Source organism: Poecile atricapillus, chromosome 5 (genome assembly GCF_030490865.1).
Source record: "Poecile atricapillus isolate bPoeAtr1 chromosome 5, bPoeAtr1.hap1, whole genome shotgun sequence".
Lineage (NCBI taxonomy): Eukaryota > Metazoa > Chordata > Aves > Passeriformes > Paridae > Poecile > Poecile atricapillus.
The window spans coordinates 7,412,643-7,431,250 of record NC_081253.1 but is presented as its reverse complement, the minus strand read 5'-3'; the positions used below and the strand labels follow the sequence as shown (position 1 = coordinate 7,431,250).

General features: G+C 35.6%; 1 protein-coding gene across 3 annotated transcripts in view; it reads left to right on the top strand.

Annotated features, from left to right (window-relative positions):
• The window catches only part of SLC35F5 (solute carrier family 35 member F5), a 29,433-nt gene extending 11,329 nt beyond the window's left edge, over positions 1–18,104 (top strand). For all 3 annotated transcript variants that reach the window (XM_058839526.1, XM_058839528.1, XM_058839527.1), the window contains 11 exons: positions 478–559; positions 1,883–2,073; positions 3,147–3,228; positions 3,551–3,638; positions 4,197–4,261; positions 4,596–4,700; positions 5,174–5,333; positions 6,734–6,824; positions 8,648–8,802; positions 9,246–9,334; positions 10,257–18,104. In XM_058839526.1, coding sequence (XP_058695509.1) covers positions 478–559; positions 1,883–2,073; positions 3,147–3,228; positions 3,551–3,638; positions 4,197–4,261; positions 4,596–4,700; positions 5,174–5,333; positions 6,734–6,824; positions 8,648–8,802; positions 9,246–9,327 — 1,101 coding nt within the window. In that variant the 3' untranslated portion in view covers positions 9,328–9,334; positions 10,257–18,104. The remainder of the gene's footprint in view (positions 1–477; positions 560–1,882; positions 2,074–3,146; positions 3,229–3,550; positions 3,639–4,196; positions 4,262–4,595; positions 4,701–5,173; positions 5,334–6,733; positions 6,825–8,647; positions 8,803–9,245; positions 9,335–10,256) is intronic.
• Positions 18,105–18,608: the final 504 nt, after the last annotated feature.

Genomic DNA, 18,608 nt, shown 5'->3' with positions numbered 1-18,608 from the left:
TTTGATATTTATGTCTAGGGAAGAAAATAAGGGGTTTAGGATCATGGGAAGAAAATGAGTACATTAATTATTGTACATATGTTTATGTTTCTACATGAAATGTTCATGTTTGTACATATGTATTTCATGTTTCTAGTTTATAATTTGGACAGAAGCTATAGCTAATGAATTATCTGTGATATTGATAACTTACTTTGTAATTTTAGATCAGTAGGTGTGTTTTCTGGCCATAAGTTTTGTGCTTATGAGGATACACCAAAAAGAGCACAGTTGTCTTTTAGTACTCTGTTTTACATATATTGTATGCATGAATTGTGACAAGTCTATCCACTGTGTGCAGACCCTCTTTAAGTCTGGTTCTCTTACTATTCACCAACTTTTCTTTATGTAGTTTTTCTAATTTGCTAAATAAATTCTACTGGTTAAAATTTAAATATCCTGCTTAACTGTATTTTTACTTATACTGATTCATTGCAGAGTGAACCTTTATATGTTCCTGTAAAGTTTCATGATTTGCCAACTGAAAAAAATGGCAGTAATAGTAGTGATGCAGAGAAAAGTGAGTAAAGACTTTTGGAATGCTGTAATGTTAGTTCTTTGGTGAAGGAATTACTTTTCCCTATGTTTGGTATAACTGCTGTCATGTTGCAGGACTTGCTTCCCCTTCCCCCCTCCTTTATTTTTATTTTCCTTTTTTCTCCTTTCTGAATGAATTGCAGTCTCATATATTTACTTTCAGGTAGAGAAAACATAGGCCTGTCATTCAGTTTACCTTTCTTGGTCACTACAGATGCAGCCTATGTTTATCTCAAGGGACCAACTGGGTTCAGTACTTGTGATTCTTTCCTTCTGGGCTTGTAAGACCAGCAGCAGTGAGTCAGCCTCTGGAAAAACAAGCTATTGTCCTTTTTAGAGCAGGAGCAAAGCAAAGTAAGAATTTTAACAGTCTATGTGCATTCTGGTTTTATTTAAACCTCACTATCTTGTGATAGTATCTGAAACAGGCCTAACTGTCCCAGACAGCTGTAGAAAAGTTGGCTTTGAAACATCCCGTTAGCCAATCCTCAGCAAAAGAGTCCCTGCTTATCAAAGGGAAGCTCTCTTAGTTTCTACATAGCACTTGTTAGGAACCACTTCAGTAGGTTCTGCTTCCTGTGGCAACATGCACCAATCACTTCAGAATTGTGCCAGCTGCAGCTTTCTCTTTACTTTTTTGTAAGAAATTAGGTATTGTTTCACATTGCTGTAGGCTAATATTTGCCTGTAGTGTTTAGTGTAATGTTTTCTTTATGGAGGAAGGTAATTATACTAAAATAACCTCCTAAATAAAACCTGATCCCAGTTTGCAAGATTAGAGAGTGGATTTCAAAAAGGGCAAGTGACTTTATGGTCTCAGCTAAGCTTTGAGATCTGTTTGGTTTCAGTGTTGTGAATGAAACATTGTCCTTGCAGTTAGGTATAGTTGTGTACAGGTTTTGGCTGTTTGGCTATTAGACAATTGGAGAAAATCTTATATTAAATGGTTTTTAAGATGGAATAATTCCTATCTAAAAATGTATTGCTACCTTTTGGTGGAATTTTTGACAGGGAGCAGGGATGCTGCTTTTCAGTGAGGTTTTCATGGGTGAACAACTTACTGATTGAAAAGAGGAATTAATTGTGCTTTGTCTTATTAGTGGCCTCTTGAATAGCAAAATATTAGTTTAATAAATCATGGTGGCATGTCTTCTATTTGGATAAGAACCTGTTATTTGTGTAGTATTGTAATCAAAGGTGTGTTACAGCATCATAGATTTATTTGCATATTGTGCTGGCTCAAAATGTATAATAATAATATAAATATTTTTTTATTTTTCTTTTTTTTTTTTTTCCTCCTCTCAAGCACCCAAAAAGCCTCGTGTGAGGTTCAGTAACATCATGGAGATCCGGCAGCTCCCATCAAGCCATGCTTTGGAGGCAAAGCTGTCCCGCATGTCTTATCCAACAGTGAAGGAGCAGGAATCAATCTTAAAAACTGTAGGAAAACTCACTGCAAGCCAAGTAGCAAAAATCAGCTTTTTCTTTTGCTTTGTGGTATGTGCTCCATTCTTTCAGAAAACTTAAGTAAAGATGCATTTAAAACTTGTGTAGTAATAGTGAATAAGTATTGAGATTACTTGTGTTATTTAAACCTTATTTTATAAATGTACCATAAGAAATAAAACTTTCCATGTGCTGTCATGGATGGGCAAGATTTAATCATGAATTGGCTGGTAAATGCTGTTGCTGCATCATGCCTCAGTTCTGGGTGAGAGAGAGATTCCAGTGGCAGGATTTTTGAGACAGAAAAATGTAGAGGGCAGACCAGTGATACCTTTTCCAGAAGCACCTTCACTAATACTGCTAAATGGATTCTCTGTAGTGTGGGCTCATCACAGCTTTTCCTCAGGAAGTAGAGCTCTTTAAACAACATTACTGTTATTATTATTATTATTGTTGTTATTACTATTATTATTATCAACAATAATAATACCACTGATGCATGTACCAGAAAATAGCAGTGTAATTTTTTCTGGGGAAGTGTCCTCATATCCAAAGCAAATCCTGTTTATTCTGTTTTAGGGTGCTACTGGAGTGTACATGAATTTCTTCTTGGACTTTCTGAATATTTCTTCATAAGACTAGAGAGTGGTTACTTCCCTTAGAATATATCTGAGATCTTATTAATGAGATCTCAATCAGGAAGTGAGGAAACACTTGCCATTTTATTTCTTTGTCACATGCATTACTAAAATTTCTTTGCAGCCCTTGTGCAGTTATCATCTTGAAGCACTCCAAAATAAGTTAAAAGTACCTTTAGTTGCTACAGACTAGCTATTATAATGTCATTTTAATTCTCTTTGAGTTCTGTAGTATATTATTTCGTTGTTAAACACATACTTGAATGTGGCTGGTTTGAGCCAATTCTAAGTTTGCTGCTGTCTTTAAATGTGCCTTCCACTTCAATAGAAGTTAGAAATCTCTTTAAGCTAAAAATCTAGTTTTAATTTTATTTTTGGTTAAATAATTGGGTTTTTTTCCTTAAAGCAGGATTTTATTGCACTGAGCAACTTAAGCTCTGTTGTTGCTACCCATATAATAACAAAATTATTTTTCTTTTTCCCCAGTGGTTCTTGGCAAATTTCTCCTACCAAGAAGCTCTGTCAGATACCCAAGTTGCCATAGTTAATATCTTGTCATCAACCTCTGGTAAGTTTTATTTACACCACCAGGTGTGCATTATAAGGCTGTTTATAACATAAAAATCTTATTGCAGTCGATTTGTGTAACATTTTTATCTGTGGATTTGATCTAAAGGCGTTGAATATGTGTGTTGATAAAAATAATTTTGTATTTGCAGAGGTTTTTTAGGGTACTTTAATGATTCCCCTGCTTTTTGTGTGTGCTTCTGCAGTTACATCTGTATATTAAAGAAATATATTTGGAGTGTAATAGCTTTGAAGCTGTGTAGTTTTCTGAGCAAACTGCTGGCAAAACTTCATTGTATAAACTCTCTGAATTTCTCTTGCAGGGCTTTTTACATTAATCTTAGCTGCAGTCTTTCCCAGTAACAGTGGAGATCGGTTTACCCTGTCCAAATTATTAGCTGTTATTTTAAGGTAAGAAAATGGGAGGGAACATTTGGTCCAAAACTCCCTGGTACAGTGGAGGACAGCTGTACCTGTGGTATTTGTGACAATAAATGATACCCATCACTTTATAAAAATCCTTGTTCCACAGATGAATTGAGCAACTGAATTAAGTATTTTTAAATACTTCATATCATATCAAGCATTTCCAAATCTCATTCTCCTGTAGGAAATTAGATTAACTTCTGTTGGAAATAGATGAAGTTATTTTCTTGTTGTTTATTTGTGGTTTGTTTATTTTTGTGTAAGTGGTGAAAAAGGAAGAGGTTTGACACTCAGTGTTGTCAACCTGTTTCATTAAATGCCTGGTGCATTGTTCTGGGAAGTTTTAAGTGGTGTTGGTTGGTTTTAACCTTGGATTATGCCTTAGCAGTTGAGAACTCCTTTTGACTTTCCAGAAGTCGGTTTTGGTTAACTAAAAATGCCTAAAGATAGAACAGTGTATTTGTTTTTTTCTTTCTTTTATCTGTTTTTGTAAAGAAATTCCTGAGTTCAAGCAACATTTTGCATTTCTTCTTTTTTTGCTAGCATTGGTGGTGTGGTACTTGTTAACCTTTCTGGATCTGAAAAATCTGCTGGAAAAGATACAATAGGTATTTACTTACGAGTTTTAATCCTGGAATATGCAGTGCTCAGTACCATCTTCTGACAGTACTAAGTAGTCATATAGCAAGCTCTGTATCTCTTATTCATGTAACTTGTCACAATCTGTTTCTTTTAGTTTCAACTTCTAAAACTTGCCATTTATGATAATTTCCCACCCTATGCATATATTGGGAAAGTATTTACATTTTAGAGCTCTCTCCATTTTCCCATGGTTTTCATTTAGTTATGGATTCCATAATCAATAGAGGTTTAGGAGAGTTGATCTTACTGTGTATAACATGTTTGGCATATCTCAAGGGAGTATTTTTTCAATTTTTCCAGGTTCCCTTTGGTCTCTTGTAGGAGCAATGCTGTATGCTGTCTACATAGTCATGATAAAAAGGAAAGTAGATAGAGAAGATAAACTTGACATACCAATGTTCTTTGGTAAGACCAAAAGTAACTCTGTTGAAAGTTTAAATTCAATCTGTGATTAAATGATTTGCTTTCAGTCACTGAGCTGTGTCTGAGTGGTCAAGAAGCTTAGAAAAGCCAAGGAACTAGAAAAAGCCTCTTACTCCCATGGTTATGAGTCCTTTAGAGACTGATTGTGTCAATTGTTTCTTGTTTAGAGCCTTAACAACGAGCCTACCTGTAGATATGCAGATGGCCCCAGTGACTTCATGAGATTTCTAATTTTTTATTTTCTTTTCAATTTCAAACTTGTAAATATCTGATTCAAATTTAGTTTGTGAATTTCAGGTTAAATTTAATACATTTGTTTCCTTTGAAAGATTTAAAATATTGCTTCTTGGTTGCTTTTCTATATGCGTATTATCAAAATAGCATATTTTAGCTGAGATTTTGGTTATGTTGAAGAATATATATTGTGATTTACTTAGTACTGTTTTTATATTCAGGTTTTGTAGGACTGTTTAATCTGTTGCTGCTGTGGCCAGGGTTCTTCTTGCTTCACTATACTGGGTTTGAAGCATTTGAATTTCCCAATAAACTGATATGGATGTGCATTGTCATAAATGGCCTTATTGGAACAGTTTTGTCAGAGTTCCTCTGGCTGTGGTATGTACTCCATGTGTTTAATATATTTCACATGAATTATCTTCCCTATGTTCTCAGGTGTTGAGATGTAAAATTACCTAGGTGGGGGGTTCCTCCTTCCTCCTTCCTGTGCAGTTTTAGCATTGTATCACAATGTCCTGTTAAGACAACAGCTAACTTCAAAAAGTAGCAGATGTGTGCTTGTAGTTACAAAAATCCTGTGTGCTTAGCCTGTTCCAGAATTAACATCTGGAGACAAAGAGGCTTTGTGCTGCAGAGTTGCAGTAGCAAAAGGAGAGTAAGAATTCTGTTGTAACAATTCTGTAAAAATACTGCAACAAAAGATGAAGGTGGATGAGATGGAGTTCCACAAAAACCCTTCGTTTTCTTAGGGGGGGGTGTGGATTTTTGTTTTGTTTTTTTCAAGTTTAAAGTTACGTATGAATTTTAATTATTTTTTTGTTTATTGGCAAACTTTTACACCAGGCCTAGGTATAAATACATTGTAGCATATGTCCCTTTGCAGTTGAACTTGTTGTTGATAGAATAATTTTGTGATTATATCTAAGACTGCAGCTCATTATCAGTGTAATTTTATCATAGGCAGAATAACAAACAAACGCATAAACCCCTCAAACATTGTCTCTTGTCCCAAAATCAAGTACTAGTGTAGGGTTAAGTAGATGGGCATGTGCAGACTTTTTTACATATGTGATATTTGTTTAATTACTCAGAATGATATTCCAGTCAATTAAAGAGCTAGTTTTACTTCCAATTCCTTTTCTCTAGAGCTCTGGATTGGAGCTAATTACAGAGTTTGTGCTGATATTATTCTTTTCCAGTCCAGTGTGCTATTGGTATAGTCTTCTAGACTTTTTTTGGAAGTAAATAATATCATTTAACTTTACTTGCTTACTCTACCCAACCACATATTACCAACTAAATAATGTAGGGATAGATGTGACTCTTTGGGGTTTTTTTAACCTGCTGATGAATTTTTATTGGCTTCTGAATTGGATTTATCAATTTACAGTTTTCTGTGGACAGGTTGGTTGTAATTCAGAAGCAGTTTCGTATGCGTAGAGAATCACAGTACGGAAACAAAATGCAGATTTTTCTAGATGAAGTTACTACATGTGAAATAGGGAAATTTCAATCATCTCAAAAGATTGGTATGGGAATTAAACCTCAGCCCAGAAGACATCCATTGCCTAGTTAAGAATTCTATGCACTTTCACAGATTTATGATGGAGTGTGATGGTGTGAGTTAATTTTTATTGTTAAACAGTAACTAACAGTTCTTCAAATGCCTTCCCCATTTGATGTATTGCTTTGCTTGTCTTTTAAGTAGGACCTCATTATTAAAATAATTACTTATTGTCATTAAATTGTATAATTGTTAGTATTTTATTGTGTTTTAGGGGCTGCTTTCTTACCTCATCACTGATAGGCACACTTGCCCTGAGCCTTACAATACCTCTGTCCATAATAGCTGACATGTGCATGCAAAAGGTAAGGTACTACTAAATTTTGATTATTGTTTACTGAATTTCTCCTTGTTAAATTCTTATACGCTTGTACTTGTTTATTTGGTACAAGAAATTAGTCAAGTTTTGCACTTGGAATATTCCCAGCCAAAAAGAGGCTTTGCTGTTCAATGTTTTCACAAGCAAAGTGTAAATTTGCAATGAGCACCTTTAGACTTCAGAAAGTTTGTGCATGTAAAAATTGAGTAAAAAACCTCAAGCACAACTTCCATTCAGCTTTTATTTCATACCAGTGTGGATTTTGCAAAATAAGTCAGGAAAATAAAAGGATAAATATAAGAAAAGTCAAAAAGAATTAGACCCTGAATAAATACTTTTGTAATGAATATGTGATAGGCAGTATGTTTTCTATTAGTCTTACCTGCATATTCCAGCATGGAAATGGGGCAAACGCTGCAGTGATTCCAACAATAATGAAACATTCGTTGGTAAGACAATTGTATTTGGGTTGCTCTTAAAGCATCTGCAATACACACTAGAGACATAAATTGTTATGGAATGGTAAATAACTTGTGATAACTGTAAATAACAGGAATAAACAAAGAATAAACAATATAACAAGGAATAAAATATCTGTAGACTCCTCCCCCAAAATTCACTTTCATGAGGTCAATATATGTGAGCTAATGCTGGTAGTGAAAAATAAGAATTTTATATGTAGGTTTGTGTGTCAGTACACAGTTTAGATATACACAGATGTGTGTGCATGTGCAAATACATTGGTAGAGATGTAAATATATATATATAGTTACATACACCAATATATGAAAATTTTAAGTTGTGTTCTGAAGTGATTCATCTAAACTTTCTTCTTGGATGCAGTGAAAAATGCACTATGCTTTTCTAATTCCCAGTAAACAGCTTAATCTCTAGGCTGTTTATTCTGAATAAACAGAGAGTCCTGATCTTGTAAAATTAATTCATTCTTTGCATACTAATGTAACATGGAGGCATTTCATATAGCAGAAACATCTCCAAACCTCTGTTGGATGACTTTCAGCTGATGTTAGTAACAAAAGGTGAATTACCCTTTTAGCTTTTAATGACATGGTAATTATGCAATGTTCATAATTACTAACTTTCTGTATTATTTTTTTTTTCTGTAATTTTCTAACATAAACCTGAATCTTAGGAAATTGTAGCCAGGTTTCTAACAACTAATTCCTTTTGGCAACTTATATGTTCTGAATTTCATTAGAAATCAGCTAGCAAACATAGGACTTAACAATTGCAGTTGATGAGATCTTTGAGGAGGATCATCAGTACCAATTACCAAAGCTGAATCTGCTTTCTCCAAAGTCTTCAGTTTTGGATCTTTTCTGCACACAGTGGGGCCATGCCCACAGCTCATAGCTCAGTCATCCTGCAAGGCAGGTCCCAGGCTCTTCCTGTCCCTGAGCTCTTGGTTTGGAGTTACAGAACCATGGAATGGTTTGGGTTGGAATGGACTTTAAAGATCATTAGTTCCCAGCCCATGAATGTCTAGGAAACTTTCTCCTTGGCACCAGAGACACAACTGGAAACCTAAAACTGAGACTATTTGGAAACAGCAGTCTTCATTCAGCTCCCAGAGCAAACAGAATGTTGCTTTGTAAACAATGGATCAGTGGCAACAGGTTATGCAGTTCTTAGAAGAAGCAATAACTACAGAAATTGTACCAAATAACTCACACTGTTTAAAATAACTGAAACTGCATCTCAAATTTAAAGTAATAATCATCCCAAATATACAGTATGTCAGTTCTTTTTTAAGCTATTGAGTGAATGATGTTTGTGTTTCAATTCCAGGTGCAGTTTTCCTGGTTATTTTTTGCAGGAGCAGTACCTGTATTTTTTTCATTTTTCATTGCAACTCTGTTGTGTCACTATAACAACTGGGATCCAGTGATGGTGGGAATCAGAAGAATTTTTGCCTTTATTTGTAGAAAACATCGAATTCAGAGGTAGGGCAGTCACAAACTATAATTCTGTCTCTTTAGCCTTTCCAATATCTTGTATTCTTTTATAAGGCATAATACTCAACTCTGTTTATTTTCACCTGATTTTATATTTAAGTGTACAAATTTCTTAATAGCAGTAGTTGCCAATCCATTGATTAACTTACATAATGCTTAGAAAAAGGAAAGATGTGACATCTGTTTACCTTTTAAAAGAAGTTTCCTAGTGTTTGTCAGAATTTGTTTCCCTTAATGCATCTATGATAATTTATGTACCCAGCACATGCACTGAAAATTGTGCAACCTTGAGTACATTTCATATACTTACGAAGTCTTTGCATGTTTTTGATGGGTAAAGTTCAAACAGCTGAATGCTTGGTGCTTATGTTGGTTTCATAACAAGCAGTTTAATATTACTGTATGACTATAAATAAATATGTTTCTTTAAGAATGCCAGAAGAAAGTGAGCAGTGTGAAAGCCTCATCCCTATGCATAGTGTTTCACAGGATGGAGACAGCTGCTGTTCATAGACACAAGGTAAACCTGTAATAAACCTCAAACAGTGCACAGAAAGGTGAGGATTGGTTTTCATGGTGGCAGGTGTGTTATTCAAGGACACATTTTTAAAGAGCATACATTTAGTTTTGTTCTGTATTGACAGACAAAATTAAAATGTGTCTTCAAAGTTATTATTACTACTTGTTGCCAAGCATTGTTCTCACAGTTCTTGGTCAAAGGTTTTGAAATGTAGATTTTTGCTAAAGACTATTACAAAGTTCATCCAAAGCTGGATGTGAGTCAATACACCAGAAGAGCCATATAACTTCTTGGCATGGGTGATGTTTTGAAGACATCTGAAGTAATTAATTCACTCTTTAGTGCTGTTGGGGTCTCAATTTGGGCTACTGCATCTCATGAAGAACACCAACTGTTTAGGGAAGTTTAAAAAACATCACCAGACTTTATCATTAGGGGCCCAGAAAGTGGAAAGGAGCCCTTGTGTTTCTGGTTGACAAGAATTAAGTTGGTAAGTTCCATTAAATATTAGGCTAAATAACTCTCATGATCAACATAGGGAAAGTGGACTAGAACAGCTAAAGAGTTTGTGAAATATCCTACTTTAAGAGGAGGTTACACAAATCTCTAAAAGGAGCATTACATGGTTTGTCAGTACTGGTTTGGAGCATTAAAGCAGACAGAGTTTAGGACTCTCCTAGCCCTGTGCTTCAGGGTTTTCACTAATGTGTGCAGAATTACATGAGAAGTATATTTTTATTTTCCAGTGTTGCTTAAATCTAATAATGAGATTAAAAATATTCTAACCAAAACAATAATTGTGATGTCTCAAGGCATGGAGTTATTTCCTTTGTTAGTAAGATGGAAACAAATACTTATGGTAATTCCTCTTTTGTAATCCTGAGTTATGTACCCCTTATAATTTTTTTCTTCTTCTTCTTAGTTTAAAAATGGAATGATGCCCAGCGAAGAGACAATCTTCTGGAAAATTCCTAAGGAGTCGTGTTTCAGTGCCTATTCTGAATTTGTAGTAAAAATAAGAAGTTTCAGTTCTTTTGAAACTCTAAACTTTTTTTCTTTCTTGCTTTCATCTGATTTTATAAATGAAGAGATTTACTATATGCCTGTCACCATGGGGAATCTTAGTCCATCTGAGCAACCAACCTGCCTTATAACACTTGAGCTGGTGACATTACTTGACAAAATCAAGAAAGCAAATGCTGTTAAGTAATTTCTTTCTTTTTTTAAGTCACAATTTTGTTAAATGCTGGACAATATTATTTTTTAAAGATACTTTAAAGTGAGTTATGTAAATAAGTTTGCAGGTCATCAAGTCTTACAGGCTTTCAGATGAAAAGCTAAATAGATATGTTACCTGTAGTAGGTACAAATTAAATTTTTTATGTTGTATAAACTATTTGCATATTAATAGATGAAAATAGAAAAATAATTTATTAAGTGCATTCTTATAATTACTGAGGCAGGATCTTTGTACGGTCCTGGAACACTACATATGTAATGTCTTAGGCCATTTGGAGTAGCCTTGTAATGCCAATGGGTGCTGATGTTTAAAAATCAAAAAAACTTGCCCAACAATCAGGAATGCTTAAAATTTCAGTGAAGGGTAAAATATTTCTAATTACAATACATTTGGTTATACATTCTTATACATGTTTTAAAGCAGACTGGTTCTGTAACCCATTCTCAATCCCAGTTGTCTCTTAGACATGACCGTTTTCAGGTGTAGCTGCCACACTGTGAAAGAGATCAAATTAATTGTGAAAGTTTTCAGTCAGTGGGCTGGCACTACACTAATCTGCTAAGCAATATGAAAAGGAAAGGTGTTTGCATTGATTTTTCTTCCCCCCACCAGCTGTATTAATAAATTTATTCTAAAACTGATAATTATCTTCCTTCCACTGCAGTCTTTTATCCTTTTTAATCCAGAGAAGCTATTATAATTATATTCAGGAATATTTGAAATTAGTCAATGCCATTTTCCAGCTCCTGGCCTGTAAGACACTTAGATCAAAGTTAATTTTGGCTTTTGATGGATTTTATTTTTTTATAATGAATGTAAGATGGATTTTTAGCCAGGAGTATTTTCTTCCACATAACGAGGTTATTAATAATGCAGGGTATTTCTACTGTTCCTCCACACAAATGCAGAAGGATGACATAGCAGAAATGCCTGTTCATGTTTTGGCACTCAGTAATGATCCTTCCAAAAGCAATTCTGGTCTTTTGGTAATAAAACTGTTATTTGAGAGGGAATATAGAAAAGCAACTTACTTAAGCTCTATATTTATAGGAGAATTGGAGCCAGCAGCTGGAATTTAATATAAGAACCTGTGTAGAGAAGGAAGACAAAATGAACCAGGGGCTATTCTGTTCAAATATTTAACCTTTATCAAATTTTTCCTTCCTGTTTTTAATACTGGATTGCACTACAAACTGTGGTGATCTGAGGCATCTCTTTAAGATGAAATAGTAAGTCCTTGGACACTGAAATAAGAATTAAGAAAACTCCAAAACCAACCACAAGAAAATCACAAACCCAGAAGAGACAAGAAAGTCAATTAAATTTTGCAATTAAATTTTCAAACCCCACAAGTAGAGGGGTTGAAAATGCAGTATTTTGAATTTTATTTTGGTAGAATTTTCAAGCATTTTTTGATCAGTGAAGTTTCCTTAGGTTTTGGATTTGTCCTTTAAAATTATGACAAATTTAGAGGATTATTAAATTTAGAGGGTGTTTGCTTATAACTTCTTTTCAAGAAGTATTGTTAATGCCTACTCACAATAAAAAAAAAGTCTCTTTTCAGTTAATGAAATGTTTCAATGAGATCCCGCAGAATATTTGATACCAGGCATTAACTCCAAATTTGAATCATCTGGGACTTGTGGCATCAGTGCATTAAGCCTGGGCAAACTGTGAGTTTGCTTTCAGATGGGCAATGACAGTATTTGTAGCAAAATTTTTATTACTGTTTTTTGCAATTGGTCATGCAAACAGGATTTTATCTATAATGTCAAATATGCAGTTGCTAATTATATCTGCCCTTATGTTCATGGCTTAGAGTCAAAGATCATCATAGCCTCCCATGTATATGACTGTTAATTTGCATTATTCATTAGTTTGAGAGGATAAGGAAAGAACTACTAAGAGAATATTCTTCTGTCTCTGACCCCAGGAATGTTGAAGAACATTCAGTAAACTCAAAGTCAGGGCTTTCCAAATGTTTTTCTTTTTAACAAAAACGTGTCAGTTGTTTTTTTTTTTTTTAATAAGATACAAAATATTTTTATCTCATGGCACTAGGTAACTTAAGCTGTGTTTTTGCATTAAATTACATTTCTTTAAATAGTAGGAACAAAACAAACTGTCCTTGCTGAAAGGATTTTTAAACAGTGGTGCCCCTGTAGTTACAAGAAACGTGTTACACTTTTAATTACAGAAGTTATGACATATAACATTGTTCCTGCATTTAATAGAATGTGATGGAATTTTTTCTACAAAACCTTGTGATTTTTAGTACAATGATATTTTATAAATATAATGTCTGATTTGAAATGTAAATTGCATAGCTCTCTAATGGATGCTTGGTAAATGCACAAGAGATTTAGCTTTGATTCTCAGGTACCTCTGACGCAATGGAGACGTGCTGGGTTTTTCCTCCCTGTGACACAACTGGAATGTGAAGGAGCTCTCTCATGAATGCTTTACCTCTGTGTGGTAGCATATATTGTCATTGCTCTTACTGTTTCAATTTGGGAATGTCTTTGTTCTGACTTTCTTCTTGTGAGAACCACATATGCTTTAGAAAAACAATGTCGAGCATTTCTTTGATTGCCACTAGATAGTTAAAGAACTGTGATTACCCATGCCTACAAAACAGGAAATGAATACCACGTGTTGCTCTGTCAAACAGTTGAACTAATTCCTGTAATCCTTTGAGACAACCAACGATTTCTTCTGTGCGTGCAATTGAGGTTTTGGGTCTGTTTGGTTTTTATATATGAAGGAAATCATGATAATTTGGCAAAAGCTACAGAAGCATGCCTTTGCTTTTAGAGTTTTGGTGAGTCTCGCCCAGTTAGATAAAGCAGTGTGCTGCACTTCAGAACAAAGGGAAGAAAGGATTTCAGGGGTTTTTGGCCACTTTATATTGGGTTTCAGTCATGCTGAAAATGTGTTCGCTACAAGGGACTGGTGCAGATGCGATGCTGGTTCAGCAAGGGATGGAAATACTACATCTGTAACAACCTCCGGGGCACATGAATGCTCCTGAAGGCACTGAGGGCTTGCCCTTAGGCTTTTTCAGTCTTCATTGCATCCTGCTCCTTGGCTTCTGGCCTCTGGGAATGCCTGTAAGGGGTGGGGGATGTAGGACCATACTGGTCAGGGGCTGTAGGACAGGACTGGTCTGGCTGGCCACAGAGCGGTGCTGCAGGGATGCACACAGACTCAGAAGCTGGCAGCTGAGGCACAGCCTGGGTGTCCCTGTGGGTATTTTGTGGAAATGAGGTGTTAGCAGGGCTGTTTTTCAACCCAGGGAGCTGCAGGTTATTCTTGGTCTATTCATGGCAGACCTCAGTGGAATGTACTAACAAAACCAGGAGAGCCTGCATATTGCTTTTCTTGGTGTGTGCTGTAATTGTCATTCCTGTCACAATACTCGTGCCTAGGTACTGCTATTCACAGCTGTGATAGCTTTAAATACGGTGGCAAAATGATTTATTTGTAATTCTTGGTTCCTTTTCTCTTAGTGTTGAATGTTGTCTTTCCTATTCCCTACTAAAAGATCTTCCTATCTTAGGGAAATTATGTTGCTGAGCTAAACTGAGCATTCAGAGGACAGGGAAAACCAGTTAAATTTTGGAGATAGGCTGAGTCTATGGACACACTTTGAATTTCATATGGAAATAGGCCTCAGAAAGGAAGAGTGTAAATGAAGTGAGGAACTGGCATGCTCAAAAATCAAGAAGCAAACTGATGTGAGTATCACAATGTTGGGTTATATGGCTAACTGTAGGATGGTACTTTGAATCAGTTTCCTTTACTTGGGATAAATTTTGAGTTAGTTACCATTTCTGTTCTGGCTGTCACATGCAGTGCCTGTGATTTAATAGTTATAACTCCAGTAGCATTTCTGTGATTCATGAACTGTTGTTATGCATTTCTTTCCCTATCTAATCCACAATTTCATTAATACTGTATTTTGTTTTACATGATCATTGCAGGGCATGATTTCTCAGGGAAATACGGATGATACCATACATTGTGAGAGCTGATAACTAATTCTTGCTTTTAAAATCGCTACAAACATTTCCAGGGTTCACTCAAACATTTCACATCATGTAACTTCCGTATTGAATTTCCTTAGGCTTATCAGGTAAATCACGATGAGAATGTTAAGAGCATTTAAAGATGTCAATAAAATTTACTCTGCCCAACACTTTGTTACTTTTTGGAGAAACATCTGTTCTAAGGTGATGCTGAAATGTGTGTGATTTTCTACTTTATTGTCCTCTTTGCCATAAAAATGAATAGTTACTCTGCTGATTTTGAAGCTGCACTTCTGGCATGACATTAACTTTCAGGGTTAAGCAGTGCTGTAATAATACATAATCTGATTCTGGGATAGATCAGTATAAATTTCTAACATAAATATATTCATTTATATCATAAAATTTTTACGAAATCTTATCACTTTGAGGGATTTTTTGTTTGTTTTTCCAGTAAAGTTACTTTGGCTAGAATGGGATTTGATCCAAAGCCCACAAGAGTCATAGACAGCATTAATAAAGTAAAACTTTATTGAAAAGAACTCTGCAGTCAGGTTGACCTTTATGCCTTTGCAGTATTTCTGTCTGCAGCATGTATTTGGAGTGGTTTGCTTTAAGACCTCAGTAATATAAGTGGAGGGATTTTAGTGCAGGTAAAGATGGTAAACACACCACTGTTACTGATCACAAAACATATTTCCACATAGCCAGTATGCAGCTTAATTATTTAGAAGATGAATATGTCTTGCTACATGATGTTTGTTTAAAATCAGCAGCATCAGAAATATTAACCCCTGCACTTTGCTGTACACTTCATTTGTCCCTAGTGAGAACATGTGATCATAGTCACCATCCTTGAGCGTCAGCTTCCTCTTGATGATTTTTGCTTTGACATTTCCATTTCCATGCCCTGTTGCATTCATTGCAAAGTGAATTTCCTCTCTAGGTAAAGCCAGTGTAATTGTATTTTGAGTGGCCTAGTCCTCTGTGGTGTTAGAAATCTGACATAAAGCATAAATCTGACATGCAATGTGACTACTTAGAGATCTGTGTTCTCACTCTTGTCATTACATCTGGTATTAGTAGGTAACCAGACCTTTTCTGGATATGCCTGTCATGATATGGAATGCATCCAGAATTTCATCTGGCTTTCACTTCCTACTTCTAAAAAGCATAAAGAGCTTTTCTCTGAGGATTTTCGTAGAAAGCAGCTGTTTAGTTCTGCAAGTTCAGAGTCCTTTAAATGCATCTCAGTTTATAAAGTTGCATCCAGTGCTCCCTTTCTTTTATTAATGAACTTCTGAAGGTTTTTCCAGGGAAGGTGCACAAATTTTCCTTATGTTCTACAGAAGAAATATGACTGGATACTGAAATGGCCTCAGAAACAAAAATTCAGGTCTGTTTATTCTATAGTTCTTCACATATGTTCCTGAATTTTTACCCACCTTATTTTTTTTAAGAAACCCAACCAAATAAAACCAATCAAAACCCCACACTTACCAAGCTGAGGGGAATTAGCCATTTATCACAGAACTAATTTTATACTATGCAAATGATTGTATGTTGATCAATGATACAAGTCAATGTGTTACTGATGTTGCCAGTCCTCAAGTCTTCCTTGTCTGTGTCACAGGTGCTGCTTCTCTCTACCTAAATCTGACCTCTTGCATACCAATCAAGTTAGTTCCACTGCCAGAATGAATAATTTCTAAAATATTTTAGAATCTACTTACTTTCTTCTTCAGCTAGGGGAACAGCAGAGACTTTCCAACCAGTGTCACTTTCTTGTTAGAGAAGAAAAAAAAAAAAAAAAAAAACCTACTAAAAAAATTTAAAACAAAAATGTTAATTGAAAATCAGGAATATTAGTAGGAAAGTAGGAAGCATATGCTGTAAAATCATTGGGGTTATTTCTTGCATGGCCCAGTTCCACACAGGAAGTGCTTGGGCAGTAGTTTATTGGATTGATCTCTGGTTGATCTTGATCCCATGTAGAAAATAGGTATTTTAAAGAATCATTTCATATTGAAGCTGAAGGTTTAAATTAAGCCCTGTGATTGTTTTCAAAAAAAAAAAAAAAAAAAAAAAGGAGAAAAATTATATTTGGAGACTTTGGAGGTATTTTTTGTTTGTGATTTGGTTTTTTTGAAGTCCATCCAATGCAGTTACAAAGGAATTCCCGGTCTATTTGCACTCACAGAAGCTGTTTACACAAAGCTACATGGAAAGGGTAGCCAGGTGTTGATGTTACCTGAATGGAATTAGAGAAATGTACTAAGTATGAGGTACAACTTCAGCACTGTAGAGCTCAGGGGGTGTTTGTAATGATTGAAAACTTGCATAAGGTCTCTTTGGAGTAGAGTAAAACAAAATTGTTTGAATGAAACCTTGAGTTACAAAACCCCTGAAACCTGAGTGAATTAAAAGGTGCACAAAACCAGTCATAGTTTTGATGGTTGTTCTGGCGTTGCATTTTGTACTGAGTTTTGGGGAATTCTCAGTTACACTTCTCAAGTGGAAGCTGCTTTAACTGAAGAGCTTTCACCTGAAGAAAACTTTTTTCCCCCCTGAAATCTGTAGTTTGCCGATAATTCAGATCTTCTGAGAGCACAGCAAGTTCCAGATATCCAAGTATCCTCTATGAAACATCTTTATGCATCATCTTTTAACCATTTTCCTTAGTGAAAGCAGAACATGAATTGCTGATGTGTGTTGCATTTGCACTTGAAAACCTGATTTCAGAGTGTGTTAAACCTTGATCTATTTTTGATAGAAAAGAAATGTAGCATTTTAATCTAATTTCCATTTAATGGGAAGGATATTCATGCAGTGAAAAACATATATCAGGGTTTGATGCAGTGATTTTTAAGCCAAGAAAACAGCAGGATGGCAGTGGTAAATCTGAAATGAAGATGCATATCTCTTCAGAAACTCTGGTTTCCTCCTGCCCTCTTTATACCAAATTTTGTTTCCATTCTTCCAGGATAATACAGGTGAAGCAAGAACCAGAGCTTTTACCCTTTGTTCTCTGAAAGTGAGCACTGGCTTTTGCCTGGGGTGTCTTTGTCCTGTCACTTAATTTTCTGATGGGAGGTCGGTTAAATAAAAGAATATAGAATAGTATTTTTAATTAAAATCAGATTTAAGCTATTAATTATTTTGAAATTCTCTATGTTAATAGAGATCTAATGAATGGAAATTGAAGTCCTATATTGAAAATACTGAACAGTGCTTATATATTTTTAACAAAACCAGTATATATATGAATATTTGAAACATGCATGAAGGTGGAAATTGGAAGATTGTTTTTATGTTAACATGTTTATAAATTGAAATTCTTAATATCCAGTACCAAAACCCTGTAAAAGGGCTAATGAAAAGAAAATGTAATGTATTCTGATTAACAGCCTGTGTAATACAATCAATGGGTGTGGTGTTTTTGTTCTGTATTATATTTATTATATGTAAGTAAACAATAAATATTATAAATCTTATTTTCATAACAGGAATTGGTATTTGGTTGGGGTTACTGCTTGATGTATTTTATATCATCAGTTAAGAAAGAAATGGTCACTAGGGCTGGGCTGAAAAGTGAGTTTTGGGATGTCTGGTGTTACGTGAAGCCAGTCAGGATGTGGAAGGTTGGGATTTGGTGTCTGGGTCTGAGTGCAGGTTTTGGCCTGGGCAGGGTTGATTTTCGTGCCCGGGGCTGGTTTGTGTTTGTGCTGAGCAGGGGGTGATGATGAAGAGATGTTTCTGTTGCTGCTGAGCGAGGCTTGCCCGGAGCCGAGGCCTTTCTGCTTTTCCTGCTGCCGCTCGGGAGGAGTTTGGGGGCACAGCCGGACTGAGCAGGGGACATTGCAGCCCACAGGACAGCGTGCTCAGGACATACAGCGGGGGAAGAAGAGGGGACATTGGGAGCGATGGCGTTTGTCCTCCCAAGTCACCATTACACTGACAGTGCCCATCTCTCTGGGGATGGCTGATTTGCCACGGGAAGCAGGGA